This window comes from Helicoverpa zea, chromosome 5 (assembly GCF_022581195.2).
Source record: "Helicoverpa zea isolate HzStark_Cry1AcR chromosome 5, ilHelZeax1.1, whole genome shotgun sequence".
Taxonomy (NCBI): Eukaryota; Metazoa; Arthropoda; class Insecta; order Lepidoptera; family Noctuidae; genus Helicoverpa; species Helicoverpa zea.
This window is the reverse complement of record NC_061456.1, coordinates 11,688,024-11,707,579: the sequence shown is the minus strand read 5'-3', so window position 1 is coordinate 11,707,579 and position 19,556 is coordinate 11,688,024. Positions and strand designations below refer to the sequence as shown.

The 19,556-nt window shown below is 36.8% G+C and overlaps 2 protein-coding genes across 2 annotated transcripts; one reads left to right on the top strand and one right to left on the bottom strand.

Annotated features, from left to right (window-relative positions):
• Positions 1-1,377: 1,377 nt before the first annotated feature.
• Positions 1,378-3,688, top strand: LOC124630367 (probable rRNA-processing protein EBP2 homolog). Its single transcript, XM_047164245.1, has 5 exons — positions 1,378-1,537; positions 1,626-1,846; positions 2,176-2,334; positions 2,721-2,868; positions 3,261-3,688. Exons 1-5 carry the CDS (start codon positions 1,484-1,486, stop codon positions 3,636-3,638), a joined length of 960 nt encoding a protein of 319 aa, XP_047020201.1. The 5' UTR covers positions 1,378-1,483; the 3' UTR covers positions 3,639-3,688.
• Positions 3,689-4,152: 464 nt separating this feature from the next.
• On the bottom strand, positions 4,153-14,896 carry LOC124630366 (signal recognition particle subunit SRP72). The gene is made up of 13 exons (XM_047164243.1): positions 14,767-14,896; positions 13,816-14,050; positions 13,292-13,436; positions 12,642-12,832; positions 12,217-12,354; positions 11,600-11,732; positions 10,970-11,149; positions 10,464-10,622; positions 9,869-10,084; positions 9,013-9,110; positions 8,620-8,721; positions 8,233-8,337; positions 4,153-4,315 (listed from the first exon to the last, which is right to left on the bottom strand). Exons 1-13 carry the CDS (start codon positions 14,894-14,896, stop codon positions 4,177-4,179), a joined length of 1,971 nt encoding a protein of 656 aa, XP_047020199.1. The 3' UTR covers positions 4,153-4,176.
• Positions 14,897-19,556: the final 4,660 nt, after the last annotated feature.

Here is a 19,556-nt window from a genome sequence, read left to right as displayed (position 1 = left end):
ATACTTAAATTTCTATATAAAAAGGTGTTCAGTTTAGTTACTAATAGTTTATGGATAGAGTTAATAGACATTTTTTAAATGTTTTTTTATTCCAAAGTAGGAATAGACACAAATGAGAGTTTTTTCTGCGTATGAATGCGTTCTAAAATAAACAACCGTCTAAAATAGACAAATGTCTATGTTTAGTAGTTTGTAATGTTAATTTTACGATCTTGGCCATCTTTTAGTTTTTTAACTTTCATAGATTTAAATTCAAAAATTTATTATGAACTAGAGGAGCCCGTTACTAAATAACAGTCGCATGAGCTTACTTGAGCAACGTTTAACAACAAAAATTATACGAAAGGCCCGCTGGAGCCGCAGGTCATTATCATGTTTACGTCGTGAGTCCTAAAGCATAGAAAAAATCGCGCTCGCTCCGCTCGTACCTGCAGTAGCCATATCCCTCTGTTTTTGCATTTGCCAACAATCAAAAGTTTCTCAACTACAAATACGTATGGGCTACATTTTGAGTAATTTTTGTTTGTCCTCAAACATAACAATAATGTCGCGTTCGCTCCAAAATCTTGCGTTTTCTGTCTCTAGCATGAACTTTTGTTTTTTTTTTTTTAGTACCAAAACTTGATATTTACAGTCTCCGCAAGAGACTGTAAATATCTTCGTGACCTGAGGGGCCACCTGAAAAGAAGGACTACGAGATAGTAAGAAAGCTTTATCGCGGCCGTGGTACAAAGAGAGCTCAAGAAAGAATAGAGATGGGTTTTAGTTAGTAAAGTCTGAAGCTCCCTTCCATTTTCACGATTTCATCACGTAAAGGGTCATTCGATGATTTTTCAAAGGGGCCATCTAGACCTCTTCTTCTTAACTTTTAACCCGTCTTATGACGGGTTCCACTTTCCGTAACTTCTTCTTTCACTTCCCTCTATCCAGGACATCTTCCTGTTAGAGTTCGCTAATTTTCATGTATTTCTTTACGACACTCTACCACCGTAGTTTCAAAGGGGCTACCTAGACGATCTATTCAAAATCATTACGCAATTTAAGTATTTCTTATCAACAATTCCAAAAACTGAAAATACAAATGGGATAAAAAAAGAAAAGAACTTAGTCACATACTTATCCAAATGTCCCGAGAGATTTTGAAATCAATTTGTTCCGATTTGCAGAAATCTTTATTTTATTGAACTATACCACAGATAATATATGCAGCCCTTTATGGCTAAATTAATTATATACTAAAGAAATATATTTTATTAAATAATATATTTTCTGTCGTCTAAAATATTTTGTGTTTTTATTTAGTTCAAGCCTGTAGAAATTTACTTTATTTTTACTAAAATTAGTGCAAAAAGCTTAAAAGCTACTTACCACAAAACAGGCATAATCCCTTGCTGTCAAGTACACGTTTTCGAGTAGAGGTTATGTTGTTGTGGAGTAATTATAAATAATTTTTTTCTATTCATACAATTAATAATATTGAACAATGAGTGACTTTGTATTAAATGATACAGACTCTGAAGTTGATTCTGATGAAGAAGTAAGTATTTAACGTTATATCTAAGTTTGTGTTTGCTTTTCCACCTGATCGTTTCTTAACTATATTTCTCTTGATTTATGTATTTTAGTTACAAGAAGCGTTTGCCAAAGGCTTGCTAAAGCCTGGTTTGAATGAGGAAATCGAGAGAATTGAGAAGAAGTATGTAAATAACGTGGCAGACTTGAAAGTGAAGTTGAAAGAGTTTCAATTGAAACTACCATGGGTAGAGTCGCTAGATCTGGTGACGGCTGTGGCGCCGATGGCACCTGACGTAGCGATGCAGATGCAGGAGACAGCGCAGAGACGAAAGTATGTATAACTCTTTTTTATTTCAAAATAAATAAACTATTTCATAACATTGCACATGGTGTAACTGTTGTGGTCTTTTTATTTAATTAAATGTGTATTGATTTCATAGAGGAACTGCAGTAAATCCAGTCAATATTCTTTAGGACTATATTATTAATAAACATAATGGAAATTTAACATTGCCTGTAATGCTGAAATTACTCTTACTCATAAAAACGAAGACTAAGTAGGGATGTGATGACTTATCCATAGTTGAAAGCACTAACAGTTTTATAATGTTCTTATTCTGACTTTGAATAACCTAACAAGTACCTTTGGAAACCTTACAGGAATTTAAAAGAGAACAGCAAAGGAAAGGAGGTTTATGACCCAACACAAGATCCGGTACTGAATGAGTTCAAACGTGAGAACCTCTTACATAGACAAGCACAAGCTGCTGTAGTTGAAGGCATCAAGAAGCTGAAAGAACTTGGAATTCCTACTAGAAGGTATTCTATAAAATTATGAACTATAGTAAAATTAATTCAGTCTCATATAACATGATGTTTCCCAATTAATTATCTTGTGTTCACAGAATATTTGAAAAGTCTGTCTGTCTCTTGTATGCGGAGGCATTCAAGGGGTTAAAACTTGGTATATGGTTGTACACTAATCATTCTTCCATCCATGTAAAGCAGTGGTCCCAACTGATTTAATCAGAAACCAACCTCAACATAGTTTTGAAAAGGCTAAGCAGATCTTGTCTGCATCATAAGATTACTTAAAGAAGTTCTTCTTAGGAAAGATGGATGAAACAAAGTCTTACACATCAATGCAAACTCCAATATGTCTTATGCTTTCCATTTATTTATTTTATTCTTTTTCTATTTTTCAGACCTGATGACTACTTCGCAGAGATGGCCAAGTCTGATGATCACATGCAGAAAGTTCGCAAGAACTTGATGGCCAAACAGGCAGCACAGGCTCGCACAGAGAAAGTTAGACAGCTCAGAGATCAGAAGAAGATTGCTAAGAGAGTTCAGGTAAAGAAATTAATTATGTATTTGTAACTATTGAAAAAGGAACTACAATATATTAAAATGGAGATATTTTAGACCCTTTCAAGTTGTTGAAGCAAAAAGTTCAATAGCAATTTAAAATCCCAGCCTGGGGTTAATTTAATTTTCTATTCATCTATGATATATTATGTTAATTCAGTTTTTGCCTTTTGCTACTATTTATTTACATTAGATACTTGTGGTGTGCATCAGATTTATTGTACATATTTTTCTTAACACCAAACTGGTAGTGATGAAGGGTGGGCGTTTTGGGGACTGTCTTATGTAAATTGCAGATGTTCAAAAAGTGCTGTCTTGCAGCCAAGTTTGAATAAATGATTTTAATTATTTTTTTGTTTACTAAATTATTCTTTCAGACCGACGCCAGACTAAAACAAGCAGCAGAGAAAAAGGAAATGTTAGAACAACTAAAACGTGTGCGCAAAGGCAAGTCTTCCGACTTAGGCTTCTTAGACGACAACAACAAAGGTAGCAAAGGCAATAATAAAGGAAAAGATGGCAAAGGACCACAGAACAAGGTCAATAAACGACGGGCTATGAAAGACAAGAAATTCGGTTTTGGCGGCAAAAAGAAAGGCTCCAAATTGAACACGAGGGAATCTTCAAACAATTTCGATGGTTTCAACGGCGCCTCACAGAAAAAGCCTAATAATTTCAAAACGAAATCCTTTAAGGTCAACAGTAAGAAGAATCAAAGACCCGGCAAATCTAAAAGGAAGAATAATAAGAGATAAGGATTAAAATAGGTTTAATATTCTAGAATAAATATTTTTTGGTATAATAAGGATTGTTGTTTTATTTATCGGGTTGATAAACAGTTGACATTTTGTTAGGATAGCTTATTTATGCATATCTCTAATGTATTGCAATAAGAAAGGCATTCCTTACTGGAAATGGGCTTTCCACTAAGGTAGGTACTAGATAAAGGGAATGTACCTAATTAATCATTTGAATCAAGACAAGAAAACTTATGGTCCAGAGTACATGGTTTCACATTCTCTGTGCCTGATTCAGACATTATAGTAGGAAGTTAATACATACATACATATATTGGCTCTGCAAGCAGGCCTTTACAGTTATACATAGCGGTAAGAAGGTTACTGCTTTTTAGGTCTTAAACGCGTGTCTTATCTTTGCCATGGATTAGTTATCGATTAGTTATCGGCTCTGTACATTTCTAGTAGTTCTAAAATAAAAATCTCTTACTTTTTCAAGGAATTTAGGGTTCTATTAAATAAGAAACTATTCTCAGATGTACAAAAGTGTATATTTCTACCACTTGCGTCCCTTGCCCTTCTTCTTCTGTTGTTGTTTGCGCGACCACGCGCTGTCGGTTTGCTTGTCGACGCGCGGGCTCTTGGCGGCGGTGGCCGCCGTTGCTGTGGGTGTAGGCTGCTGTTTGCTCATGTCGCTGGAAAAAAAAATTGTACCTCATTAATATCATGTATAAGAAAAGATTATTAAATGGTTATTATGTAAGCGAAGCCAGGGGAAAAGAAGTTAAAGAAGAAATAGAATTCGTTATTCAAAAATCTTGTATCTGTCCATTCATTTGAGAAATTATATTGGCATTTTGAACCGGTTTCGCTTTCTTTTTAAGACTATGTATTTTTTAATTGTTTAGACTTTAGAGTAGTCAAAAATATTAAAGGTAAAATCGTTACTAGGCTGTGTAGGTAGAAACAAAATATCTAATTCAATATGTCTCCGGAGTGGCGAAATTTTTAAACACATGCTATTATTCTTAAGGTGCGTACGGATAGCGCGTTCCTGTGCTACGCGTAGTTGGGAAACACTGTCCACGCGTACATTGGATACGCGTACAGCTCCTGTACGGACCGCCGCACTATGGGACGAACCTGTGCGTTTCATCTCAAAAATCTGTAACTTTTTAGTTTCTAGATATTTTGCATTGAAATTTTGTATACGTATGCCTGAATAGTTATGCTATTGGATAAATAAAACATTACAACTTTAAACAATAGATTTATTACGAAAAAAAATAATCAAATATAAATTTTTAAAATTTTCCATACAAAAATTAACTTAAACGCTTAAATGAATTATTTGCTTACTTGCATTACAATAAAATTATTAATTAGTTAATAAAAAAATATGACATAATTTTAAACTAAAAAAAAAACATGAATCTACTCATCACTTGCCAATATTAAAAGCTCTTTAGCTTCGTTAAGTAGTTCTTTTGGTATCATAGTACTGGTTCTATTTAAGCTGGATATATAGGGGTCAGAAGTATACAACAATATGTGCAGAACGTCTTCCATTGTGGCTGACCTGGAACACTTTCTAGCGTGATTTAACCGATATTTCTTAGTCTTTATTACGAGCTTCTTGAGCATCTTCCGATAATTGGCCTATTGGTAAAACTGCAAAATGTTCTATTATTTTGGCACCATGTATAAGAATTTTGTGGACTGAAGATGGCATATAGTACCAGTTATATTTACTCACGTATAACTGTGCAGTCCTCAGCGCATAGTCACCAAACTTAACTGCGTTTACAGAAAATCCCGATGACATGGTTTGCAGAATGATATATAATCTCTTGATCAACTCTTCATCGATACCAGTAATTTCTGCAGAACATTGATAGTTTTGGAAAAATCTCCTTGCCGTATTACCGTCATTGCTATTTCCAGAACCTTGACGAGGTTTATCAATGTGTAAACCAAGCAATTCCCGGAAACGAGTTTGCACGTACTTCTTTTTTTCTTCTTTGATCTTCTTGTTCTCTGGAGTCGTTGCAGACCACTTTTGAAAACCTAGATTATAAGAAATATGCAGAATCATTTCCATACATCTTATCCACGCATGTAAGGTAGACAGTCCATATTTAAACGCGTCTTCATTCTCAATTCTCGCAGTTACTTTTGTTAAATCGTTCATCTGTCTAGGAGTTGCTCCACAAACAGTACACGAAGAACTAGATGGAGTCTGCGTTAACACTTGAGAAACTTTCCCATCGATCATCGTCATAAACAGCTCATGTTTTACTTCTATAATATTACCTTCTATTGCTGCGGGCGTTCGAGTTGGAGTTAATTCATTAATTTTTGCTTCAAGATCACTTACAACAGTGGTAGTTTTTTCAGGAGTCTCTTTTGCTAATTCCAAAGAAATGGGTCTGCAATATCTTACTGAAGAACAAGTTGGATTTTGCCATATGACTTCTTTACTTTCTTCATCCACTATATAGTCTCAATGGTACAAGTGAAACTATAAACATATTAGCATCCGATATTTGTTCATTCTCTTCAGGTAAAACTTGTTTATATTCACTTTGTCCTGAAGATCCGTCACAACCCCATTTGCTGTATAGTTTCAGCCGGGTGCAATTTTTAGAAACCGTGTTTATCTTTAAAATACGACAGGCAGTGTGGTCTAAGAGATCTTGAAGGTTCACTTTGGCACTGATATTCGTGACGGATATGCTTGACGCAAGAGGATAGCAGTCTTTTTTTGCTTCAGCCAATATTTGGTATGATGGCAATACAGAAAAAAGGTTCTTCTCAACAAGTCTAAGCCTCAAGTAGGAATATTGAGCTTTGGATAGATCAGTCTCAATATATATACATAATGCTTCTTCTTTAGTATAAGAAGGTACACTATCTGAACTTCGTAAAATATTTTGAAGAATGACTTTTTTCTCCTCCTTTTCTGTATTCCTTATAATACTCACAATCGAAGCTTCATTATTTTCACCCATTGACCGCAGGCCTTGTACGTAAGCGTAATGAACATGCCCCATTCCGTACTCCTGGAGTAATTCCATGTTTTTACGTTTTTTCGTACTCTCCGAACATGCGTCATACGGTTTTGTTGGTCTACCAGGTTCACCAGATGTATTCAAGTCAGAATTTTCAGATGTTGAAGTACTGCACGAATTTAATGGAACTTTAAACTCACCATCTAACCAATTTGTGTTTTGGCTTTCGAAGCGATCTTGTTTTCTTTGAGCTTTCGCCCATTTTTGGTTACAAGTCGTAATCAAATTTTTTTGGATACTTTGCATAACCGTTTTCACATCTGTTGTTGATAAATGGAAATTGTCCAACAAATATTTTTCAATATCTGAAGTACTTTTTCCGCTTATTATCTGAGCACATATATCGCGTCGAAAACAAACGAATTTACTCATTTTTAATTTTATTATTTTGCAGTTAGTCACACAAAGAAAATATCCGGACACATTGATGAACATGCTGAAAACTCGAGTATTTATAGGACCCTAGTATAGTGCAAAACCAATGAGAAAATTGATAGGAATAGTTCTCACACCAATACTGATTGTAATTACCACAAAAGATAAGAAACTATGCTACATGATTTTTATCATACCTGTGGTTAAGAGGTTCACCGCAAAAAAAAAATATCATGAGAAAAAATGTCTTAGTTGATATTTCGGCTTCCAGCTCGAAATGGCGCAGTAATGACGCAGGTTTTTTTTATTTCCCTGTAACACTGAATAAGTAAGGTATCTTAAAATGTCATTAACTCAACACCGGCAGCCACCGATAACAACAAAACCTCCACTTGAAAATTAGAAAGACGTAAAATTTCCTTATGACGTTTAAAAATTTAATAAAAAAACAGACAAAAATATATGTCAAAAAATCATAACGGAATCGTAAACAAGAGATCTTTAGCAATCCAAAAATGTATAATACTAATATATTTCCTTGAAGGACATATAATGTATCTTAAGTTGAACTTCTATAACGAGTAGTCTAGTTAATATGAAATTTTCACAGTATTCAGTTTGAACGTAATTTTTTCCAAGTATAACATTTTTTTTATTTTTTTTTCCTTTGCTTTCGGAAAGTTCTATTATTAGTGAATGTAAAACAATCAAAACAGTTTCAGTTACGCGACCTTTGTCTCAACCATTTTTGAGACGGAAAATACTGTTTGGTCCCATAGTGCGCCGCGAACCTGTACGCGAGGTCAATCGATCTAGAGCGCTCCGCGAGCCCCAGTCATTCGCCATGACTCCGACAAGAACACGCGTGTTTATTCATTTTGCCGTCCAAATATAGCGTAGCCGGCCGCGTGCGTCCTCTTTGACGCGCGACCAAAAACCGACTGACGGTGGCTCGCGCGGTACGCGTACCCCAAGAGTGAACGCGTAGCTGCAGGTATGGACTAGGCGTTCCGGATACGCGTAAACTGAGTACGCGTACCAGGGTACGCGCAATCCGTACGCACCTTTACAGAAACAATTATATGATTATTGAATCAAAGATTCTGAGATATATTTCTAGCACTCCTCTAATAGTTTAAGCAATATTTTTAAACTTGTATACGTACTACTGATCAGTGGCAGTGGTGGACATGCCCTGGCTGCCCTTGATGACGTCACGCCTCACGCCGCGACGCTTGCGGTACGCAGTACGCTCGTACTTCGGCAACCATCTGTGGAATAACATAACATTACGATTTAGCAATATTTATAAGTATTTTGTACTAATTATTTTATGAAATCGTATCTTAACGGCAGCCAACTCAACGCGCCTGATTACCCGGCAGTCAGGGCTGGGCTGCCGTCAGTGTCCGCGGACTAGTTGCAGCAGCCAGACGTATTTCCGGGGTAATAGGTTCTTCCACGTCTATATCGGTCGACGAAAGGATCTAGACTAGTCATTGATTGGCTGCATTAATATTCTGGCTGTCGCAGCCTGACTAAATAGTTCTTACCTTTCTGGGTCCGGCGTCTTGGAGAGGTCGGCATTGGGGGGAAGCTTGGTCTTGCGCTTGCGCTTCTGTTTCTTCTTACCGAGGAGTTCTGAACCGGGTGTTCTAAAAAAAATATTGAAATTGAAAACTTTTCGAGTAGGTAGTAGTAGTTATTTAATCGTACTTTACATAAATATTATAAAGGCGAAAAGATGTGAGTATGTTTGTTACTTCTTCACGTGCAAACAACTAATTTTTGATAATAATAATTTTGAATAAATAATAGTAATTTTGAATTTAAAATAATTTATACATCAAAATATCATATTGGCTTTTGATTCGGGTGTGGGAAGTAGTTCCCTCAGAAAGCAAGTTTTTCAAAGCTAACGGAAGGTATATAATGGTAATATTTACCCAGGTGATTGTTCTTGTTTGCTCTGTACAGTTTTCTTGACAACTTTAGCTCCCATCATCCATTTAGAAGATTCTAAGGCGTCTATGTCGATCTTGGTCTGAAACAGAAACCATTTATTGTAGTGATTTTTATTCATCAAGTGGATATAGTAGATAAATCAGGGGCCCGATTCTGCTAATGTAATAATGTGACAATTGGATAGCAATCTAATCGCAATAATAAGTTTTAACTTTATATCGGGCATTCTGCTACCAAAATAAGCTCAATGGAATTCTAATGACATTTGATTGGTGTGCGATTGGTTTGCCATTTGGTTGGTCTATCTATAGGGTAGTCTGTTCTACAATCATATTGCAATCGTTATTCATTTGTAGACAAAATGATCCTAATGGATTATACTGTTTTAGCACAAAAGGATAAAAACGATACGAACGAGAAAAAATAGCGTAATGCCATATATGCTTCAATCGTAATTGAGTCGTGATTGGATTTCAGTTGGATGTGTATCGCATGTCGCTTAAATAAAATTAGCGTAATCGTGCCCCAGTTTATATGTAATTGAAAAAAGTATATCGTTGAACTGAAATAGAAGAATCAAATAAAGAAAGATAAATCAAAGTCAAGTAGAAGTGATAAATGTGGGAAATTATTTTGTTATTGCAATTATTTGTTTTACTTCATATTTTGAGGGATAGCTTGTATTATTGATTGATGTATAAGTGTTGTATCTTGCTGTTTTTACACCTTTTCTTATACAGAAAAACATAAAGTGGGTAATGAAAAGCGAATGTTTTTGTTACTCTTTCCTTCAAAAAAAATCTACCTTAGCCTAAACATTAAAACATTAACACCAACCTCTAACTCATGCAAGGGCGGCAGATTAGCAGCCAGCTGCTTAGCCCTGGGCGGGTCGTGCTGCGCCAGCGCCTTGACGAGGCGCGCGAGGCTCCTGTGGCCGGCGGGCGCGGCGCGCGCCACGGCCTCGTGCGCGCGCGCGGCCGCGTGCGGCGCGTTGGCGCGGGCGTGGACTGAGGCTGCTGCTCGCCAGACGCTTATTAGGGACGCGAAACGCTGGGGGGTAGAGTAAATTTGTGTTTTGGTTATGAAACTTAGAGTAAGGGTTAGTTTTATTTGAGACAATGTTTTCACACATGTTGAAAACATAAGTACGTCGAGGCGCTGATGAACGAACGACCGGTATAACAACTAAGTCATCGTCCGCCGTACCGAACGCGAACTTATTTACTTTATTTATTGTGTTAGTTTAATTCGGTACATTCCCACTATTGTCATACTTAGCTTATACGAGCTAATAATAGCTGTACTATTCCCAACAAAGTTATCGAAGTTTTAGTACTACTAATACTTTACTAAGACTTTGAATTCCTATAGTCGTTAAATAAACAACATTTTGCGTAAGTAATATAAAAATATGGAAAAAAAAACAAACCTCATCATTATCATAATGCTTATAAACATCGGTAAACAGTTGTGAGGCCTTCTCATACTCGTTGTCGGCACACAGCAACGTGCACAGAACTCCGATCACTCCCGGACGATACTTATACTCGCTTTCTTCTAGAAGTTTCACTGCGCCTTTTCTGTCACCCTGTAATGTAATAAAAGAAAAAATAATATAGATTTTAACTCAATTTTAAAGTTTTATGTTTGTTAATAATGTTACCTATAAAATCATTTTTTTTATCCCCGTTCGTGTCGGATTGTCGTCCCATCAGGCTATGAGAGTGAAGGAATAGGGAGTGCACCTGTGTCTGCGCAAATGCTCGTGCACTATAATATGTCCTGCGCAGCTGGCTGATCTCCTTATATGAGAACAGCCGCCGTGGTCGAAGTCGACCTTGAACGCCATTTTTATTATCTATACTTTTCTTACCTGTCCTCATATGGGCACAGTACATAATATTTACTGTACTCATACGAGTACAATGTCCTCACCTGAGCCAGCAACACTTGTGCGGCTGCTAATGTCAGGTCTCCGCCTTGCTTGAGCAGCAAGCTGACGGCTTGATTCCTCTTGCCATCCTTCATTAGACTGGAAGCTTCGACTAAGGCAGCTCGACGTTCCTTGCCGAATTCCCGGACTAGTTTCACGCAGCATTGCTTGCAGAAATCGGGCTGGAAAACAAGGTAAAAGTATGTTATTATCAATGTATATTATGCAAGCCCCCAGGGAAAAGGGTTGAATTCCCCAGCGCGTGGGGAGGCAGCAGTCTAGCAATGGGACAACTTTCGTCTGTTAGTATACAAACCAATACAAGCTGATTTTAACATGTTCGATTTGGTCTTGGAACGCTAAAAGTTGGTTCCGGCTGTGATTTGAACAACTTTGGCAGTCATTACTTATAATCAGCAGAAATCTGACAACCAGTCCTCTATAGGATATTGGGCTACCTGGATAACTGGATTAAAGAAAGTTTTGGCAGTTGTTAAGGATAGTCAGAAACTAGAAAGTTTGACAACCAGTTTTGCCATGTAGTATCGGCAATAGCTCTATGTAAAATACAGCTTTGGTTCCCAGTACCACCCCAACATAGTAAAAATACCACACAACACATTCTCACTCACCTGGTTAGAATAAATAGCGAGTATAGCCTGGTTGCAGGTGATGGCGGCACGTTGGCGGGAGTTCAGCTTGTGTTCCAGCCCGTCTGCCGTGGCTGCCTTCATGCGCTTGCGGGATTCAAACACGTTCGTGTCTCTGGAATGTAGCGTTTGATAAATTATTGTTTTAGTGTGAACTAATACAGAGGATTAAATAACATTACAAACTTAATTATTTATAGTATATAAGTATATAGGTATATTAGACCATTAGGTATTTCTTATTTTTCGTATATTGTTTTTTTGTTCCACTTTTGCGTGTCCGTTTGCCAGATGGCAAAAAGCCTCCTCGAATCTTCTCCATTCTGGCCTTTCCATGGCCACTCTACCCCATGTTGTTCCCGCTACTTGTCTAATGTCGTCGTCAAACTAAATAATGTAGCTAAAATCGTGTATCACTTGGCCTAGTAACTTAAGATTTGAAGTTTATTTTTAATTTATTATTTTAAAAATGCTTCATGTTTTCCATTTTTGTGGAGTATTTTTTAAACTAGACAATAGAATTACTGAAATTAATCCGGTCGCCGCCTCCTCCTCCTTGCCTAGCTGCTGCAGGAGGTATGCTAGTATATAACAATCACCTGTTAATAACAACAATATTGTTGCTAGCAATAGCGACGAGCGCCTGATCGCTGGGCTTGTCCTTCAGCACGTTCTGGTAGATTGTTGCTGCTTCCTTCTCTTTGCCCATTTGTTGAAGGCAGTATGCTTGTTGGACCCTGTAAATAAAAAAATAAATAAGAAACTGTGTAAAACACACGACAATTATAATTTTTGAGACTATTCGTCGAAAAAGTAAAGAAAAATGTTACTATAAACAGCAACTATAACCAGATTCTAGTTAGAAATCGAAAAACACTTCTATTACCATTTGCAATCCGCTGCACATGACAATTGAGTATGTCTTTAGGCGCAGTTTAACAGTTTGTGTTATTAGCTACATCATATCTAAAAATGCTTCTATTCGCCCTCTTGATTACAAATGAGAGTATTCACTCATATGTACCTGATAATAGCAGCTTCCTCCTTCGCCTCCTCCTCAGTGCCACCGTCCTCCAGCACACTCTCACTGCAGGAAGACTCCGCTCTCTTCAGCACTGGGAGAGCTTCGTTGTACTTGCCGCGCATGGCTAATGTACTGCCTGCATTGTAAGCTAGCTCGTACGTGTTCTCGTCAAATTGAGGTAGATCTGATGACTGAAATTTAAAAGGTATATGTAAGAAACTTTTCTGGAAAACAAGCTATAAACGAAAAAAAACAATAATCTATTTAAGAAATATAGAGCCACAGACAAACCCCCTTTTTGGGTAGTTAAAGAGGGGTAGGACAAACAATATAAGAAAGAAGTATAATAGCTGGGAGAATATATTTCTCAAAATTATTTTTACTCACACAGATTATTTGTGTAATTTTCAGGACATGAATTTAATGTACATCCAAATTAAGTGTGAAATAAGACAGACAATGCAAGATTGATAATTTTATTATTGCCCTGAAGGCTTCAAATATGTTTCATCATCTTTTCCCAAAAATCAATAGTAGTTACAAATATAATTAATTTGTTAAGTAAACTTAACAATGGCAAAATATGGAAACCTATTTTATTGTACTTACCACCCATGTTTGCAAAATAAATGATTTGATTTGAAACTTACAGGGTTAAGTGCACCAAGATTAGCCACAACGGCAGACATGTTGGCCTTCCTCTCATCTTCATATTCATCGGTGGTATTCTTCACAATGTCTCGGTACAAGTTGTAGCAGTCTTGGTAGTGTTCTAGGCGGTATAAGATTTGAGCCCTGGAAGATAAATAGTGTCATTTTAATTAATTTTATGAAAACAATAATCACCTTAATTTTAATTACTGATTTACAACTATGCTATACTAACTTTTGTCAACAGATTAACTTGCTTCCTGAAGAAACTATTTTCCAGACACAGATAAAGCCTTTTTATTATTCTAATGTGTAATCTGTAGTATTGCCAAGTCTTATCTAGTCTATTGAGCTGTCTGTGCATGAGGAAGCAACACATAGGCATTTACAGTAAAACATTAACAAACCAATTTAGATAAAATTATCTCTGACAATAGGAATATGTGTAGTAGCCCAAGATCAAGTGATAAGATGAGTATGTGAGTGAATTCTACAGTTGCATTTTAAATATAAAGTTACATGCCTTAATTCTTTCAAAGCTGGTGTCAGCTCAGGAGCATTATCGACAGTTTGCAACGCATCCTTGGGGCAGTTGAGACGGTACTGAGCGTACGCCTTCTCAAAGTGCAGATCGGACGCTAGCGCAGCATTCTTGGTGTTGCAGAGAACTGCTAAGGCTTCTTTAAAGTTGTGCAGTTGAATCAGGCATACGATCTTGCAGTGAAATGCCTTCTGCTCGTTTGGAGCTATTTGAAGGACTGAAACGGTAGGATTGGTGAATTAAGATGTAGTCATCAAATTAAGAAGGATATTGTATTGTCTTTGTAGTATAACTTTTCTAGTAAGTACATAATATATTGCTGATAAAGAGAGATAATATATTGCTGAGAACATTCTGACAAATGTGTTTGAACCATAAATATGTGTGATTTCTTTAATTTTGTATGCATTTTTTTAGTTGAATGATAGTCAATAGGCTGACGCCTAGAAGCCCATTTAGAAAACATGAAGATAACATAAACATATGGCATATTGCAATAAGTTGTAATCAATGTCATCAAACCTGTTTGCAGATCACCTGTTACTATGGCAAAAAAAAAAAAAAAAAAACAGTTGGCTGTTGGATATTGAAGCCCAAGCTACAAGAATAAACATTACATTACGTGAAAGTTAGTAAAATATGTAGTTACCTAATGAATATTAAGTAACTTTTTAACATGATAAGGAACTATATAATGGGTGGGTATTATTATGTGCTGTTTATAAACAATATATTGTAAGTACCGTTGTATCTGACTAGAGGATGAATATTACAGCTTGTATTAAGACGATTTTAATAGAATTGATAAGAAATATACAGCAAATCGAATGATAAGTAAGAAAGTAGCATTCGAAAGTGTGGTTATCTCTATTAGTCATTTATTAATGAACTGTCGCATATTTTGGGAAAATATTCCGTGTATTCACTCCTTACCTTTTCCCGTAGCTTTTAACGCTCTATCATAGTCACCGCTTTGGCAGAATTTATTTAATTCTACATAAGCCTGAACAAGATTATTCTCCTTGTTGGCTGACATTTTTGACAACTGACTACAACTTGGCATGTCAAACGTCAAAACGTCACTGCTTTTCTGCGATCCGTTTTATGCATATTACGGTAAATTAATAATCGGCAGAAAGTATAAAACTTAAAAAAACTCGTCCGTCTTCAATAATAATACTTAACCCCTCTGCTCGACAAGATTTTGACATATGACTTTACCGTTGATTCGGCGGGATATTTTGAATCGCGACATGGAAGTCAAAAATTTGTACTAACTTTCAACACATGAATTCTAAGTCCGTAATGCCTGATCAGAAGTATTTTAACTATAACTTTAGAGCTCACTTATTTGACAACAACGTGCAAAGGTCAAATGGGGTCAGTTAATTCAGAAAAAGATAATAATTACGGTGTTTTTAAGTCTATCGAAAAGTTAGGCATTTCAAATTTGGTGAAAACTTACCAATAAGTAATCGCATCACTTTCTCAAACACAACACAAACGTCATATTTATAACATTTTCAATCCGTTGCAATACATTTCGTGCACTTATTTATGTTCAATAACTAAAAAATCAGCACGTAAAATACACAATAAAAATGAACAATTTACAAGATCAGTCAAGTCACAGACAAGTAGAGTTTGGAATGGAGTATTTTTTTTTTTCAATCGGCGGTGTGCATTCGATACCTAAATCGGAAATTTATTATAAATAATCGAATACCAATTTTATATATACCTATTTTTTAATAGCAACTTATTTCAATTTTATTTATTAATTTTAAATTATAGGTTCAATTTGTTTTTGTTGTTAAGAAAAAAGATATTTAAGTTTTTAGCATTAAATTTTTATATGTATTATTTATTTTGGTGTTGCGTCATTCGTAATAATTTTTTAACTTTAACTGAATTTTTATTACCTATTACGGAATTTTAATTTATTCTTATATTATTTCTCAACAATTCTAACATTTTTGTTTCGGCGGAGGGTATGCGGGTGTTCTGAAATATAATGCAATTTGTAACTACCAAAGGTATGTACTTATTTGATGATGAGAAACAATAATAATAATTGATTGATTTGCCCCGCAGGGCATCTGAGGCGGATGACGGGGAGTAGCGACCCCGCGGGGCTATATATCCGAGTGCTCCAGGGAGAGTATACTGTCCCCCATCTCCGGCTTGCCGGAGTGAAGCATGACGGGGGAGAGGTCTCCCGCCTCTTGGCTTGCCTTCACCGGCCGGTCAGAGTGGAGTCGCTAGAGTAGGGTTAGCAGCCCGCTCGGAGGGTAGGTGCCTCGTGGTAAGTGGCGAGTGGGCCGGTGATGCTGGACCCACAGGGAGCGCGTGATCTGCGTTTAAAGTCCGCCGAGGTATCCTCACCCTTCAGCCGCTCATGTACCTGTTGCCCTCTTGTTGCGATTTAGCGACTGATTCCCGGGGGCCCAGTAAGTGAGTTGGCGAGTCTCCACCTGCCATTTTTACGTTTATTTATTACATTGTTATCGGCAGGTGCCATAGTTCCCGTAGTTTCCCCATTCCTAGTCCACTAGCATCCCATCACAATAGCCCAAGTAGTTTTCATCCATAGTTAGCAATAGTTTAGCACAGAACCGGGCATTGTCCTTGGGTACATTTCTATAGTGTATACAGGGATAATCGTCGGTTTTGTGTCACCATTTCATTAAAGTTGTCTCAAAAGAGCTTCAGCGTGTTGGCTTCGGCCCCACGTTCGCCTTCCAAAAATCCGGGACTCTGTAGTCCCGTGGTCGGTTAGAGACATAATAATTGATTGATTTTAAAGTCACCAAATATTTTTAACCGAATCCCAAAAAGGAGGTGGTTCTCAATTTGGATGTTTGTTTTTGGTCGAAAGGGTATATTCCCCATATTTGTTATTAGGTCCAGGATCTGATGATGGAAACCTTGAGAAATCGAGGGCAGCTCTCGAAAATTGTAAGCATAGATAAGGTTATAACTTGACACTCAGATGTATATCTGATAACACTATGAGACAGTAAAGGTTTGGAGCTGACCTGATGATGGAGACCAGAGAAGGTCGAGGGAACTCGACAACCGTACTTCTCTCGTCTCCATCTCCTTCACTGTTGCAGAGGCCTCGTAAATACGAATAATATAAGCACAAACACGAGAAAGTTTAAATATTCAGTTGTCGAGTTCCCTCGACCTTCACTGGTCTCCATCATCAGGTCAGCTCAAAGCCTTCACTGTTGAATAGTGCTACCAGGCAAACACCTGAGTGATAAGATTTCAACCTATGTATTTCTGCAACTTTCGAAAGTCGCCCTCGATTTCTCAAGGTTCCATCATCAGATCCTGACCTAATGATAATGGGACCACCTCGGAAGTACACGCTATCAAACAAAAAAAGAATCATCAAAATCGATAAATAAATGGCTGAGTAATCGCGTAACAAACATACAAAAAAAAACGGTCGAATTGAGAACCTCCGCTTTTTGGGAAGTCGGTTAAAAATAAGTCGGCGGCGGCCATCTTTCCATCTTGGACCAGCTTTCGATGAACAGCGAACTATTTGCCCCTTCAAACAATAAAATCGTCATAAAATTTTGCGATAACTACACCTAACTACGGCTCTCGTCAAATAGCTTTGCCGCTCAGTTAAAAAGTTGGAAGTAACGAATCGCCATTAAGTTTGGCAGATCTACAGGAATCCTGCACATAAAACACCCGAAGAATAAGTCTTCATTTGCCGTCTTCAGAAACCCTAAAAACCGAAGATTTTTTTTATTCCGGCTACAACGTATTTTCTATCACTGATTTTCTAGCATTTTTTTCAAAATAAATTAAGTCATTTTACTTTTCCTAATTTATTTTCAGATTATGGTAAGTATACAAAAGTGCAATTTAGTAATATTATAATATCAAATAATATAAAATTATTAAATCGATTCTTTATTTTAACGAATCGGATCATTCGATGCAAAACTTCTATCACCGTCGCCATCTTGTCTATGCGTCTTCAAATTTAAAAAAACAACTAATGTAAACAAACATGGCGAGTTCGATCAGAATTCCCGGTAATTACGATTGGATTTTAAAAAGGTATATTTCTAACGGGATGCTAAATATGAAAGGTTTGAATGCGTAATAATAATTTAAATTTATTTAGTTATTTTATTTAGTACTCACAAATGTGGTTTGATTGGAAAGAAAATAAATATGAGCGTAAATAATTAGGAAAGTGTATGACTGATTCGCAGACCCCAATTGGGGTCTAAACCGAGCTTACGGTGACATTGATGTTCAGACCCCGATTGGGGTCCGCTACGGATTTGACGGTTAAACCCTTTTCCTGAGTTTGAAAAATATTACACGGAAAACCGCATCAGAATCGGGTTAGCCAAACGTGAGATAATGGCACACACCTTTTTTAAGTCGGTTAAAACCCGCATCATCGTTTTTTGAAACTATTTGATATCAACGCTGTATAATGGGGTGCACGCAGGGAGATTAGGTATACTTAGCCATCCATCGTCCTACCTGGCTACACAGGGCAGCTGTTTCTTGGGGTTTTTGGCGAAGCAGAAAACTAGTTTCGGTATAAGTCCTACTGAGGAAACCAGTTGTTCTCCGTTTCCAATTTGTTGGCATGATTTGTTGGTTATAGCCCACAGGGGACCGATTCTCCTAATTTTACTCAAACGAGATACGATTCATGTTCGACTCGATTCGACTGAGATCCAATCCCGACTCGATTACGATTGAAGCGTATGTGGCATTCCGCTATTTTTACTTTGAAATAAACGTTTTTATCCTTTTCTGTCATTCAATAATGAATCATTTTGTCTGCAAATGATTTACGATTGCAAAATGATTGTACAGCAAACTACCGTATCACCAAAATCACCAAAATAGCAGACCAATCGCTCACCAATCAAATGTCAATCGAATACGATTGGTCTTTTATTAGTAGCAGAATGCCCGATATGGTTAAAACTGCTATTGCGATCATATTGCGATTCGATTTCTATTCGATTTTGACATTATTAACTTAGGAGAATTGTGCCCCAGGGGCCCGATTCTCCTAATTTTACATAAGCAACATTCGATTGACGTTCGACTCGATTCGACTGAGATCCGATCCCAACTCGATTACGATTGAAGCGTATGTGGCATTCCGCTATTTTTTCTTTGAAATAAACGTTTTTATCCTTTTCTGTCATTCAATAATGAATCATTTTGTCTGCAAATGATTTACGATTGCAAAATGATTGTACAGCAAACTACCGTATAGACCAAAATTACCAAAATAGCAGACCAATCGCACACCAATCAAATGTCAATCGAATACGATTGGTCTTTTATTAGTAGCAGAATGCCCGATATGGTTAAAACTGCTATTGCGATCATATTGCGATTCGATTTCTATTCGATTTTGACATTATTAACTTAGGAGAATCGGGCTCCAGGTCATGGATTTCTATATACGATCGCTGAGGCGTCGCAATATTGTTCTAGGCATAACAATATATAATATTAATACACTTCATATATTTTGTGATTGTTTGTTATCGGTGTAGCTATACCAGCATGTTTTAATACTTTTATGATGAAGTATTTTGTTGGTCCTGGACTTTCCTGGATGTTTAAATTGTGTTTAAAACTTTGTCAAAAACACACAAAGTTTAAAACACATAAACGTCTTCAACGAACAAAGCGATGACAAAGTAAATTCGGCC

Excerpts from the sequence above, each read along its gene's own strand:
- LOC124630367 (XM_047164245.1), top strand. The coding sequence starts at position 1,484 with ATGAGTGACTTTGTATTAAATGATACAGACTCTGAAGTTGATTCTGAT. Across the intron at positions 1,538-1,625 it reads AAGTTGATTCTGATGAAGAA|TTACAAGAAGCGTTTGCCAA; the intron begins GTAAGTATTTAA and ends TATGTATTTTAG. Across the intron at positions 2,335-2,720 it reads CTTGGAATTCCTACTAGAAG|ACCTGATGACTACTTCGCAG; the intron begins GTATTCTATAAA and ends TCTATTTTTCAG.
- LOC124630366 (XM_047164243.1), bottom strand. The coding sequence starts at position 14,896 with ATGCCAAGTTGTAGTCAGTTGTCAAAAATGTCAGCCAACAAGGAGAAT. Across the intron at positions 9,111-9,868 it reads CGCCCTTGCATGAGTTAGAG|ACCAAGATCGACATAGACGC; the intron begins GTTGGTGTTAAT and ends TTTCTGTTTCAG. Across the intron at positions 8,338-8,619 it reads AAGACGCCGGACCCAGAAAG|ATGGTTGCCGAAGTACGAGC; the intron begins GTAAGAACTATT and ends GTTATTCCACAG.